This window comes from Balaenoptera acutorostrata, chromosome 1, assembly GCF_949987535.1.
Source record: "Balaenoptera acutorostrata chromosome 1, mBalAcu1.1, whole genome shotgun sequence".
Classification (NCBI taxonomy): Eukaryota; Metazoa; Chordata; class Mammalia; order Artiodactyla; family Balaenopteridae; genus Balaenoptera; species Balaenoptera acutorostrata.
The window spans coordinates 110,744,687-110,758,274 of NC_080064.1; the positions used below are offsets into that span (position 1 = coordinate 110,744,687).

Here is a 13,588-nt window from a genome sequence, read left to right on the forward strand (position 1 = left end):
CACAGTCACAACCCCTCCCCTTTCCTGTTACAAAGGCCACTGTGGGTGGAGGGCCCAGTGGGAGTTTGACCTCAGCTCCTGGCCCTGAACTTTCCATGTGACCCTGCCTGTAGCACTCATCTGTCAATTAACATTTGTGGTCATTTAGACTTGGACGTAGCAAGGAGGGTTGAAAAGCAGGAGCTCTGATTTTTGGAGCCGAAAGACGGGTAAGAATGTAGCCTACTATTAGTCCTCAATTACCACATTGTTAAAAAGGGGACAGTAATATCTGTCCAGACTTGTGTCTGTGAACATGCTTTGAGGCCAGAGCAGTCTGCACACAGGAGGGGTTCTTACGACCTTATTTGCCCCAGGGCATGCTTCTGTGGCTTTAGTTTAGCCTGGAAGTTCCTCCAGGGACATTGTGGTCCCCATGGGGGTGGGGGGGGTGGGGAGGGGGAGGGTCACAGCTGTGGATACTGAGTGAACTGCTCCTGACTGGAGTGGACTTGAATTCTCACCTTGCGGGCCTCCTCTGAATGGCAGGTGAGGTAGGAGGTCTGGATAGAGCCACAGTCCTAAAACTTCCCTGCAGTCAGGGCTGATCCTCAGGCCAGTTTACTTAACCTCTCTGATCTATCTTCTCAGTAAAATGGTAACAGTACCCGCCTTACTGAGTGGTTGCAATGATTAACTGGCATAACAATAAAGTACAGGACCTACTGGTACAAAGTACTGTGGTTAAAAAGCGATGTTTCTGTCCCTCCCTCCCTCTTTCCATTCTTACAATCTTCCTTTCTTCTCTTTGTCTGACTCCCTTCCTAATCTTTCTCCTGCTTTATTTTTCTCTAGAACATATTACCAGGTAACATTTCTACATTTTACTTATTCATTTTGTAAACTGTCTGATCCCCGTGTCTGTTTTGATCACTGCTGTATTCAATGCCCAGAACCTCCTGGCCTTCCCTAAGTATTTTGTTGAAGCACTGCATAAACGAAGGGTAAATGGCCTCTACTTCTCTTTCCAGCTACTTTCAAATGGGCATCAAATCGAGTTACTCACCAAAGGTTGTTAGGGGAGGATTTGGGACTGAAGTAGGACAGTACTAGGGATAGAACTGGACCTATGGGTGGACTTCACAGGCTGAAAAGATTGGAGAGCTATCATCCTGGAGAAGGAAGTGATCTGACTGGGAGGTGGCAGCTGGCATTTAGGGATATTATAGTGAGGTGATTAAGAACCCAGATTCTGGGGGCTTCCCTGGTGGCACAGTGGTTGAGAATCTGCCTGCTAATGCAGGGGACACGGGTTCGAGCCCTGGTCTGGGAAGATCCCACATGCCGCGGAGCAACTAGGCCCGTGAGCCACAGCTACTGAGCCTGTGCGTCTGGAGCCTGTGCTCTGCAACAAGAGAGGCCACGACAGTGAAGAGGCCCGCGCATGGCGATGAAGAGTGGCCCCCACTTGCCGCAACTAGAGAAAGCCCTCACACAAAAAAGAAGACTCAACACAGCCAAAAAAAAAATAAATATGAAAATAAATAAATAAATAAAAGATTAGTATTAAAAAAAAAAAAGGAACCCAGATTCTAAGGCCAGACTCTCTGGGTTTGAATCCTAGTTCTACCCCTCACTGGATGAGTAAAACCCAAGGTCACACTGGATAAAAATATTAACAATAGTACTTAACCCTCAATGGGGTTGTTGGCAAGTTGTTGGAACAGTTCCTTGCATGGTGATTATCTTGGCGTAGCTGTTAGCACTTAATATTATTTGATCAATGCTACCACCTAGTGGACATCTGGAGCAAGATTTCCCTGGCCTAGGGGGTTGAGGGTGGGGTGGGGAGGGACCTAATCAGGGGAGGGAGAAGGAACCGAGGGGTGCTCTGAATGCAAGTGTGTGTGTTTGTGTGTGTGTGTGTCGCTAGCATTACACATGCTGAGGTTTATCTAGATCCAGCAGGCTTGGCCCTGGTTAGGGCCACCGGGCAAAATGCGAAAGGGGGAGGGAGAAAGAAGTTGGGTTGGCACTGCACCTCCCTTCCTCCCTCCCTCTCCCCCTCCCTTCTTTCCTCCTCCAAGCCTGGCCTGAGCCAAGAGGAACCAGCTCCAGGGAAGGTGGGGAAGAGAGAAGAAGGTCACTGCTGACGTCAGGGACATTCAGGTAGGAGGTAAACACAATGTGACCTACATTTATCCATTTTCCACATTCTGCCCCTACTCACTGGGGTAGCCTTTTCAGGGCACCCCTGAGAACAGCTCTCACAGTCCAGTGGGACCCCCTCCTTCCCCAAGACCTCAATCCCTGGGACATTCTATCTTGGTCTTTCATTACCCAGGCACTGTTCTAGCTCCTGGCTCCAGCATTACCCCCAAGGGTGGCACAGGTGTGGAAGGGACAGGCAAGAGAGAGGACACCTAAAGGCATAGTGTGCTAGTCTTACAGCCACTGACTCACTCCCAAGACACGGAAATTTCATCTCTCTTCAGAACAGATTGGGGTGGGGGGGGTAGATGGGTGGGGTAGTGCTGCTTTCCCCTGTGCAGCCCCAAGGAACCCCCAGCGGAAGGTGGCTTATGCTGGTTTCAGTCACAGAGATTTTTTCTGGAGTGACTCAGTGATTGGAGGGCCCCCTGAAGGGGTAGGGACCTTGTTGAACAGGGAACCTGGGACCTACTCAGGCCAGACCTACTGAACTAGTGTCAGGGTCTCTCAGGAATGGAGCCCAGGATTCTTTCTGCATGTTTATCAAGCTCATCCAGGATTTCTGATGTCTGGTTATCGTGATGCTCATTCAAGTTTGAGAACCACTGCTTAAGGTCTGCTCCAAATCAGTCAACTGAATGAGCTTCCTCCATCCCGTGTATGGCCAGGGCAGAGGGAGGAGGGTAGGCTGCAGATCTGAGAGCGTAGGGTGCCAACAAGTGGGAGAGATACCGCTAGAGACAAACAGATATTTTATTAGCAAAAATAAATACATGCCGGGCAGATGGAAAGAATGAGGACTGCAGACCCGGTGGAGTCCTCCGGAGGAAGAGACAGTCTCTCAGGCTACAGGCTGAGATGGGCAGGCGCCAGGGAGGCTCCGGGACCTGGCCCATCACGCATGGGGGGCAGCAGGGCAATCAGGGGCGTCTCACACTCCCCCAGCAGCACGTCCCTGCGGAAGCCTGCTCCCCTGTCCAGCACCTTGGCCCTCAGACTGTGGGCGGCCAGGTCTGGCGGGCCGAGCCCGTCGAAGAAAAAGTCCTCATTGAAGATGGGGTTGGCGCTGCATTTGACCACGCGGCTCCGCTGGCCCCACGCCCGGGCGCGCGGCCGCAGCCTCAGCACCACGCAGCAGCCGCCGCCGCCGCTCCCGGGGCCGGCCGGCGACCCGGGCAGCCCCTCGGCGCTCACCAGGCGCAGCCGCAGCCGCCCGGGCCAGGCCTGGTACTCGGCGGAGAGCCGCAGCTGCCCGCCCAGGGGCTCGAGGCGCAGCACGCTCTCCTTGGTCGGCCGCAGCTGGCGGCACAAGAAGTCGAGGTGGAAGAGCGGCGGCCTGGGCGGCCCCGCTCGGCGCGGCGCGTACGGGCTGGTGTCGGCCGAGCCCGCCTCCTCCGGGGACAGCGAGCGCGGCCTGGGCGGCCGGGGCCGGTCGGGGCCTGGCCGCGGCGAGCCAAAGGGCGACGAGTCGGGCGACGAGGCCGCGTCGCTGTCGGGGGCCCGGCAGAGGCGCAGGTCCGGGGAGGAGACGTGCAGCCTGGACTGCGCGGGGGGCAGCCCCCCGGCGGGGGCGGGCGGCGGCGAGTGGAACAGGGACTCGCGCCGGCGCGTGTGCGGACTCTCGGGCAGGAAGGCCCAGCCTTCGCGGCCCGCCAGGTGCGGCAGCCAACAGGCCGCGGGGAGGCCGCGCCCGCCCACGCGGCGCCCGCTGAGGGGCTCGGCGCCGCCTGGGTCGGGGAGCCGAGGCGGGATGAAGAACTGCGGAATGCGATCGGGGGTGAGGACGTTGGGGCAGGCGCGAGCCAGCGGGCACGGGGTGCGGCGCTTAGGAAACAGGCCGGAGGGCGCCCACCGGGGCCTGGGCTCCGCGGCCCCCACCTGGTAGCCAGCTTTCTCCACGAGCCACATGCGGTGGGGTGGGGGGCTGAAAGGCCGAGTTCCACGAGGCCGAGACGGTCCAAACCCAGCGTCTCAGGTGGAGGCCTGCACAAAGAAAGAAGGAAAGTCCAAGGTGGGTGATGCTGCAAATGGACACCGGGTGGTCTGCCGCCGTGCCCTTCTTTACGGTCCCACGGGGTGCACAAGCCCCTGTTTGAGCGGGGTCGGGGGAGGATGGGGAGGGACAAAGGGCTTCAAAGTCTGGGGGTCCGGGGAGAAATAGAGGGAGCCCAGGGCTAGACAGTCACATTTTCGGATCAGGCCTCGGACATCCGAGTACACAGGCTCTCCCATTGCTCCCGCTGGTACTGAAGATGTACACCCACTTCAGATTTAGAAGGCCTAACACACCCACTAGAAGCCTAGACTCCTATTAGGAGAATAGAGTAACACCCTCATTAACAAAAGGTCTGTAGCCGCAGACACCGACCCGGGTTCGGAATCCCCGCTCATATACACTCTCCCCCTGAAGAGACACCGCGGCCCTTGGAGGGTTCACCCCCTTCTCCCATGCCCATTCCAGAAGACTAAGGCTCTCCTCCAATGTCTGATCTGGCGCCCCTTGGGACTACCCCCCTTTCCCCAGCACCCCATCCCCGCAGGCTGCACTCCTCGGCGGCACCGCAAGCTTCTCCAGGCTGAGCCATCCTTCGGCCCTAGCCCCACCTGCCTCCTCTTGCTCCTCCCTCGCCTTCCCGAGTCGTTCCAGGCCAGAAGCAGACTCGCTGCGCACTTGGCTGCTGCTGCCCTGCGAGCACCTAGGGCCGGTTCAAGGAGACGCACCTCTCGGGAGCACAGAATCCCACCCCTCCTAAAGCCCTGACTGTTCCGCTCCCTGCGTCCCAGCCCTACCGCATCCTGAGTTCTGCAGCGCGGGCCCAGCCGTTGGGCCGCCCCTCCCACTCTCCACTCCCTTTCTCCCTAGGAAACCAGTGAGCACAAAGGCAGCATTGATCCTCTGCCACCCCCTGAGCTGACTCCGGGAGGCCCCGCCGCCAGCGCGCGCTTACTGCACCCCCTCGCCGCACCTCAGGGAGCGCGATGTTCAGACTTTCTGCCTGGGAGTCTGAGCCCACGGCAGCAGGCTCGGTCAGGCGCCCAGAGTGCAGGCCTCACCGGTGGGCCGGCGACGTTCAGAGCCCGGAGGCGAGCAGCTTCCTCTCCAGCCTGCTACCCAAGCCCAGTCCTGGGAGGAGCTGGCAGGGGCCTCCGTTGCCTACGTACGACCTCTTTTCCTGGGTAAACACAGCTCTGTCTTTGCGGCCATCAGCCCGTCCTTCTTAACTCCTTCTTTCAGGTTGCTAGCAGCAAGCCAGCCCTGTGCCCTGGGGCCTTCTCTGCTGGGCCCCGGCTGCTTGGGAGTTGGGGAGGGCTGCAGTGAAAAGGGAGACAGCCATTAGTGGGCAGTGGCCTCCATCCCTTAATGCTACGCTGGCCCCACCCAGCCCTCCTAGGTGAAAGCCGCAGCCACTGCCACACAAGTGGTAACTTCTGCAAAGCCCTCCTTGCTGGAATCCTGCCTTGGCCCCCATTGTTCAGTTCTGGAGACATCCCAATTGCTCCCAGAGAGAGTTATCTGTAGTGACTGGTTCTCTCAGTTACACTGGATCAGGGAAAAGGGACCAAGCTCGAAATTTCTGGACATAGAGACACTGAGGACAGAGCTGTTTCCATCAGTGAGTCAAAGTCAGGCTGTGCCCACCCGCCCCCCATCCTTGTCAGAAGTGTGTTAAACTGCAAACATGGAGGATGTCTCCCCCTTCCTTCCCCTCCTCAAAGGCAGATCCTAGGAAACACAGGCCACCACTGACAAGATGAGACCATCAGCTGTACTCCAGGCACACTCACTATCCTTCATTCACTCCTTAGGATGTTTGCATAAGCTATTTCCTCTTCTAGGACCACTTCCCCTTCACCCTTCAGATCTGGAGGCCCTCACTGACACGCTCCCATTGAAATTAGGGGGTTCTCTTGTCTACTTTCACAGCATCCCATACTTTTCCTTTATGGTACTGTTCACAGTTCTGTTTTGTTTTTGTTCTTTTCTGTGATTTATTTCTGTGATTATTTAATGTCCTCCTCCCTTAGCAGACTGTAAGCATCACAAAGACAGTGCTTAGAACAAGGCAGGTGCTCAATCAGGATTGTTGAATGGATGAATGATATTAAGCAGAACTGTGTCTGAATTAGTTCTTTTATCCCTTCATTGTGCTAAGTGCTGGGGAGACATAGAATGGGGAAGCAGACAGGCAATAACGACAGCAACAAGACAAATTGTGAAATTCAGGAAACAAGATGATTATTTTGACATCTGATACTTGAGGGTTTTGGGGGAGCAAATGTTTCTTTTATGGAGATCCCTGGCGGCACGCAGACCCTCCAATCCTGTGGCTGCTGACTCAGCTCAGCCCTGGTGTCATTTCTGGGGAGGGTGGTCTGTGTGCAGTGCTGCAACCAAGAACTCACAGCTGTGGCATCAGTTAGGTGGGTTGGGGATCTGGGGACTTACTAGCTGTGTGACCTCTGGCCTGTAACTTAATCTCTCTGGGGTTCACCTTTCCCATCTGAAAAATGGAGAGAAAATACCTAACTCTCAGAGTTGGCATGAAGATTAAATAAGATCACAAGTGCGCATCAGTTAGGCTGACTTCTGCTAAAAGTACATGAAAAGAGAAACCCCACTTCAATCTGACTTGACAATAAGGACATTTTTGTCTTCTATGATAAGCAGTCCAGAGGAAGGGTAGGATTTAAGGAAGTTTGATTCTGTGGCTTCATTCATTCATTCATCCATAGTTATTGACTACCTACTATGTGCCAGGCACTGTATACTGCACTCTGGGGGTATAGCAGTGAGAAAACAGAGAAATCTTCTGGCTAGATGGAGTTTATACTTTAGTGGGGGAAGAAAGACCACAGACAAAAATAACTGAGCAAAAAATACAGTTTATTAGATGGAAATCACTGTTGGGGAGAAAATTAAATTAGGGGAGGATCATAGAGGGTGTCAGGAGAGCATGCAATTTTAAATAGTGTGGTCAAAGATGGCCACCTTGAGAATGTAACATTTCAGTAGTGATATGAAGGAAGGAGGAAGGATATCTGAGGGAAAAGCATTCTAGGCAGAAGCAATGGAAATGCAAAGGCCCTGAGGCAGAAGTGTGCCTGGAGTGTTCAAGGAGGCGAAGAGGCCGGTGTAGCTGGAGCAGAAGGAGTGATGGGGAAGTGAGGTCAGAGAGAGCAGGGCCAGACTCTGTGGGGGCTTGTAGCATTTGTAACAATTTTAGCTTCTCCTTGTGGTGAGCTGAGGAGTGATATGACTTGACTTATGCATTAAAAGGGTTGCTCTGGTGGCTGCGTTGAGAATAGAATAAAAGGGGTAAGGCCATAAGTAGGGAACTCAGACAGGAGAATATTGAAATAATCTTGGCACAAGATGATTGGGGCATGGATCCGTGTTGTGGTAGTCAGTTTCTGGATATATTCTGTAGATAGAGTCAGTAGGATTTCCCGATGGATCCATCCCCATTTAAGAGAAAGAATTATCCAAGGTTTTTGGCCTAAACAACTGGAAGAATGGAGTTGCCATTTACTGAGAGGGGAAAATATCAGGAGCTCAGTTTTAGATCTATTAAACGAGATGTCTGTTAGACATCTAAATGGAGATGTTGAGTAAGCAGTTGGATATACGAATCCGGACCTCAGAGGAGAGGCCCAGACTGGAAGTATAAATGTGGTCACCAAGAGAAATGTAGATGGAATTTAAAGTCACAAGATTTGATGAACTGAAGGTAGAAAAGAGAAAGGATCCAAAGACCGAGTACTGAGTGCCCAACAGTTAGAGTGGGAGAGGAGGAGGAACCAGCTGTGGCAGATGCTGTGGGAAGGTCCAATAAAATAAGGACTGAGAGTTGACCGTTGGATTTAGCACTGCAGAGTCCTTAGTGACTTTGACAAGACCAGTTTCAATGGAGTGGTGAAGGCAAAAGCCTGATTGGAGTGGGCTTGAGAAAGAATAGAAGGAAGAGAGCAAAGACAACTCTCTGGAAGAGTTTGCTAAAAGAGTAGGGAGAAGTGGGGCAGTGGCCAGAGAGGGAGTAGAATCAAGAGAAAAAATTTTAAATGACAGAAATATGGTATGTTTGCTGATGGGAAAAATCAAATAGGAAAGGAAAACTGATAATGCAGAAGAGAGAAAGGAGAACATTTGGAGCAATATTGCCAAGTAGACTAGAAGAAATAGGTGTCACGCATAAGAAATAGAGCTAAGGATGGTCCCCTGCCTGCTGTGTGAACAGTTCACCCACAGCTACTGGAGGGGAAGTAGAATAAATTGGTAGAGGTAGTAGGTGGAGAGATGTGGTAGTGGGAGCTTGCTCTTTCTGAATGCTTCTAATTTCTCAGTGAAACAGGAAGCAAGGTCTTTAGCTGAGAGTGATGATGGGGGAGGAGGTGGTGCTAGGCGTTTGAGTAGAGAGGACCAGGAATGAAACAGTCGCCTAGGAAAGCAGGAGAGTGAATGATCTAGGAAACTGCAGGATGACTGCTGGGCAGTATCACTAGGATGACTGCAGGGCAGTGTTACGGGCCCACTTTAGGATAGCGATCTAGACTTTAAAGTGAGACCGGACAGCAAGCTTGTGTGGGTTTTCTCTAGCTGTGTTCAGCTGTGCAGTGTGCTGGGGGAAAACGGGCAGAGATTTGGATTTAGCCAGGATTATGCTCAGTCTTTGACAGTTCATTTTCCTCCTTTCTCTTGCCTTCCATTTCCTTCTCTTGGTGGATATTAAATTAAGGATGCATGCAAGGGTGTACAGCAGTGGGATTGAAAACTGACTGCAGATAATCCACAACCTGCCTGTATTAGTTGGGGTCTGGTGAGGAAAACAGCAGTTGCTAGATGGTTCAACAGAGGGAGTTTAACACAGGGAATTTGTTACCAAGGTGGTGGAAGAACAAAAAAGGCAAATAGGAAGGTGAAGGCTGTCCAGCAGGATCTGTAACCATGGAGACACAGCCACTACTTGAGTTGCCTCCCAAAACAGAGAAGGGGAGAAATACCCTTACATCTCTTTATTTCCCACCTTCCAGTCTGCCGCCAGAGCCTTCCAAAGCCAGATGACAAAGGAGACTGGGAAATGTAGATTGTAAGCACTAGCCCTCTGCAGTCTACGGCAGAGTAGGGGAAGGGTGGGGATCTGAGCGCAATCAAGCAAATGACTGACACACTGGGTAGCCAAACAATAAGACATCAGACCAGGAACTTGGAGATCACCTCATCTACTCCTTCATTTTTATAGAGCAGGAAACAGACCCAAAAAGAAATGATGACCAAACAGTAGCAGAGTTGAGACTAGAACCCAGATCTTCTATCTTAAAGAGCACTGTTCTTTCTTGTACCCCAGGGGTCTTCATAATTGAGCAGAGCTTCTCCCTTGAATGAGGACCCGGGATGTGGCCTCCTCACCTCTTCCAGCACCATTGCTGCCACTCAAGAACTATGTAGGGGGGCTTCCCTGGTGGCACAGTGGTTTAAGAATCTGCCTGCCAATGCAGGGGACACGGGTTTGAGCCCTGGTCCGGGAAGATCTCACATGCCTCGGAGCAACTAAGCCCGTGCGCCACAACTACTGAGCCTGTGCTCTAGAGCCCGCAAGCCACAACTACTGAGCCCGCATGCTACAACTACTGAAGCCCGTGCGCCTAGAGCCCGTGCTCCCAAACAAGAGAAGCCACCGCAATGAGAAGCCCGCACACTGCAACGAAGACCCAATGCAGCCAAAAATAAATAAATAAATAAATAAATAAAATTTATTTTAAAAAAAAGAAAAAGAGAAAGAACTATGTAGGTGACCCAGGGCCTTGACCTCCTTTTTCTCACCAGTGCCATTGTAGAGGGACACTTAGAGGACTGGGCAGTACCGAGTGCTTTCCTGGGTTCAAGCCAGATGAAGAGACACAGAGGGGACAGACCTTTCCTCCAGGTCGGCAGACAACTGCTACAAGACTCCCTGGGCTTTTCGGCTAAATTGTCCTGTGTCTTTGAGCGGTGGCCTCAGGCAGCATGACTTGGCCACCAATGCTCACTGCAGGTGCTGGCAGGTGATAGGGTTGGTGATATACTGTGTCTTGCAGCTCTGGCTCCTCACCTAGGACCCGTGATAAATGACCTAACTCTGCGGTCTTAGTTTCAGGAAGACCTTAGGGGCCCCTTCTTTAAGAGCTGGTATGAACTATTGATGTCTCTTGCCTTCTGGAACTGGTTGGTCTTACAATTGCCTTATTCACTCTTTGGTTTCTCTTGGCACTTGATTCAGACATTTGGAGAACACATATCCTTCAAGCAGAATAAGCTGATTCAAGCACAATAAGCTGTCACATTTGCCTGGATGGCCTGTTGGATTCTACCCCATCTACCTATGTAGTAGCTGTATTCCAGATGAATGCACTACACATGGAATTGGTTTTTAAAGTGTGGAGGCAGAAACTCCCCTTGTTTCTGCCTAGAAAGCTGCAATACTTGGTCTCCTGGGAGAAGAGAGGCATCTGTCAAAGCCCTCGACACTAGAGAAGTATTCCAGCAGCTGATGACCTCATTCCCCTTACCAAGATCCCTGCCTGCCCACTTGGCCTTCTCCAGTCAAGGCTGACACTCCCAGCCTGGCTGTGGGGCCTTGACTGAGAGCCTCCTACCTCTGTAGATTTCCAGCTTTTGCCTGTTTCTGTTAGAAGCTGGCCCCAGTAGAGAAGTGACAGTGTGCATCCAACCTCTGAAATCCTCAACACATGACTTCCAAAGTCATCCTGGGTGTTGACATCCAGTTTCCAGACGAGAGAAGAGGGAAGCAAGCTGTACTTGAGTTTCCAAGTACCACTGTTTTGGTTTCCTTCCTTTTTTTGACTGCATAGGAAGGATAGAACATATTTCCCTTCTTCTCTTGGAAGTGTTTAAACGAAGATTAGGTCCTTTTTGACCATGAATAAAGGACAATATGTTTTTGGTATGCACTGATTTAGACTCTGGGCTTAATAGGTTATCAAAGGCAACTGTGAAAGCACAGCAGAAAGAGATTTTCTGTGAGTATATGGGGGAGGGCATAGTTGGCTGCCACAAGATTTCTGGCTATGGGCTCTAGTAAGTCTCCCATTTTTGGAGGGCACTGGATCAAGTGCCTTCAAATCCATGTCAACCAATCTTTTGCTCGTTTTTCAAGACTGATGGCTTAGGAAGTGTGTGGTCTAGTTACTAGAAAGAGAACCTGATCCACCCACCTCTCCACCACTGCTGAATTTGTGTCCAACTCTCTGACCCTGTTCCATGCCACAAAAACTGCCTTCTCTCTGATCCCCTGAATCCCCAGCCCTAGTCCCAGGTCCTGGAATCTTAGCTGAGGCCTGAACTTGAATTCTTCACTTGTTAGGTTGAGGGTTTGGACTCAGACCCATCCCTCCTCTGCCTATCCTCCTTTCAAACTGAGGCAGTGGCTGCTAGCTACTTACCAAACCTATTTCTCTTTCTTCTGCAACATATAGTTAGATCATATTTTCCAGCCAACCTCCCTTGCAGTTTGGTGGGGTCTTGTGACTGAGGAAACACTTTGAGGTTTGGCCCCCTAAACCTCCCTTGTTATTCTCTCTTCTGGCAACTGGATGTCAACACCCAGGATGACTTTGGAAATCATGTGTTGAATCATGCTTGTCAGTCAGGTTCCTGAATGACTGCTAGACACCAAAAATTGGACTTTGTGTGAGTGAAAAGTACAGTCTATTTAAGATACAGGTTAGATTATGGAGACGTAAAGGTTTATCTGTTTCAGCATTTGGCATCACCATACCTAATAATAAAATCCTTTATGACATGTCACTTGGAGCTCTCACTCTTTGGTAAAACTCCTCTAACCTTTGACCTCTTCCTGGACATCCCCTCCACCTACTGGCCTTGATGGAATCCTGCCTATCCCTGTGGAAGCTGCTCAGTTTCCCACCCCTCTCCTCTGCAGGCCCAGAGGAGATACAGGCTTCTCCCGGGTGGCCATTGCCTCCTCCAGTCCATTGTTCTTCCCCCTCACATCAAACCTTTCCTCCCTAGAAATGTGCACCAGCCATGTTGCTCTTTTCCCTCCTTTACCACTGTGCTCACCTGACTCGTCTGCCATTGCCCTTGGGTCTTGCCGGCTGGTTCACACCTTGCTTTCACTCCAGGTTGGTGCCACTCCAGATACCCGCTTTTCACCAGTAGCTGGGCCTTCAGCATGCCTCAGCCCACGTGTACTTGGTCAGTTTGTTTTCCTGTCCCCCACCGTGGCTTATCCAAATCACTGCCCTTCCTCTGGACCTCTTTCCCCACTGATGGCCTTGCCTCCTATTTCACTGAGGAAGTCGAGGTGCTCTGGCATAAATCCCGGCAACCTTCCATCCTGCTCTGCACCCCCCACTTCTTCCTTTTGGTCTCAGAGTCATGTTGATGCTGTCCTGTGACTCTTGTCTCCACTTGTGCTCTGGATCCATCTCTAAGACCAGATAGCTGTTCTGTTGGATGACACCTCTCTCTCTCCTAGGGTTTCAGCCTCTCTCCACTGGCTCCTTCCAAAGCAATTTATAAATATACTCAAATCTCTTTCTTTAAATAACATAACAACAACAACAACAACAAAATTCCTAGAAAGAATCATCTAGCTTCACTTTGTCATTCCCATTCATTTTTTCATCCACCATAATCTGGATTTTGTTCCCACCTCCTGGCAAAGAAGACCACCACCTTCCTCTCTGCCAAGTCCAAAGGCCTCTTTTTAGTTCCCATCTACCTTGCCTTCTATTTAGCATTTGATACTGTTGAACTCGCCTTCTTTTTTTTTTTTTTAACATCTTTATTGAAGTATAATTGCTTTACAATGGTGTGTTAGTTTCTGCTTTAAAACAAAGTGAATCAGTTATACATATACATATGTTCCCATATCTCTTCCCTCTTGCATCTCCCTCCCTCCCACCCTCCCTATCCCATCCCTCTAGGTGGTCACAAAGCACCGAGCTGATCTCCCTGTGCTATGTGGCTTCTTCCCACTAGCTATCTATTTTACATTTGGTAGTGTATATATGTCCATGCCACTCTCTCACCCTGTCACATCTCACCCCTCCCCCTCCCCCCTCGCCTTCTTAAGGATGGTCCATCCTGTCCTATTCTTGGCTTCCTCAGTGGGTTTTTGATTCTCTGCCCCAGCTTTAAGCCTTAGTGTGACCAAAGGTTCTGTCTTTGACCCCTTTCCCTGTCCTTCCTTTCTCTCCCATCCTGTCACTCTCACACCCCTTGCCTCCTCTTCACTTTCATTCTGCATAATCCACTCCCAGGGATTCTGTGTCAGCTTTTATATTGATGACTTACAAATCGAGTCAGTATGTCATCAATTCTGAGTTCCAAATTACAATATCCAGGCTCCTGCTGGTGATCACCATGTGGTGGAGG

The 13,588-nt window shown here is 51.2% G+C and overlaps 1 protein-coding gene across 1 annotated transcript; it reads right to left on the bottom strand.

The window, feature by feature from the left end:
• Nucleotides 1-3,004: 3,004 nt before the first annotated feature.
• Nucleotides 3,005-4,098, bottom strand: C2CD4D (C2 calcium dependent domain containing 4D). The gene has a single exon (XM_057529158.1). It carries the CDS (start codon nt 4,096-4,098, stop codon nt 3,037-3,039), a length of 1,062 nt encoding a protein of 353 aa, XP_057385141.1. The 3' UTR covers nt 3,005-3,036.
• Nucleotides 4,099-13,588: the final 9,490 nt, after the last annotated feature.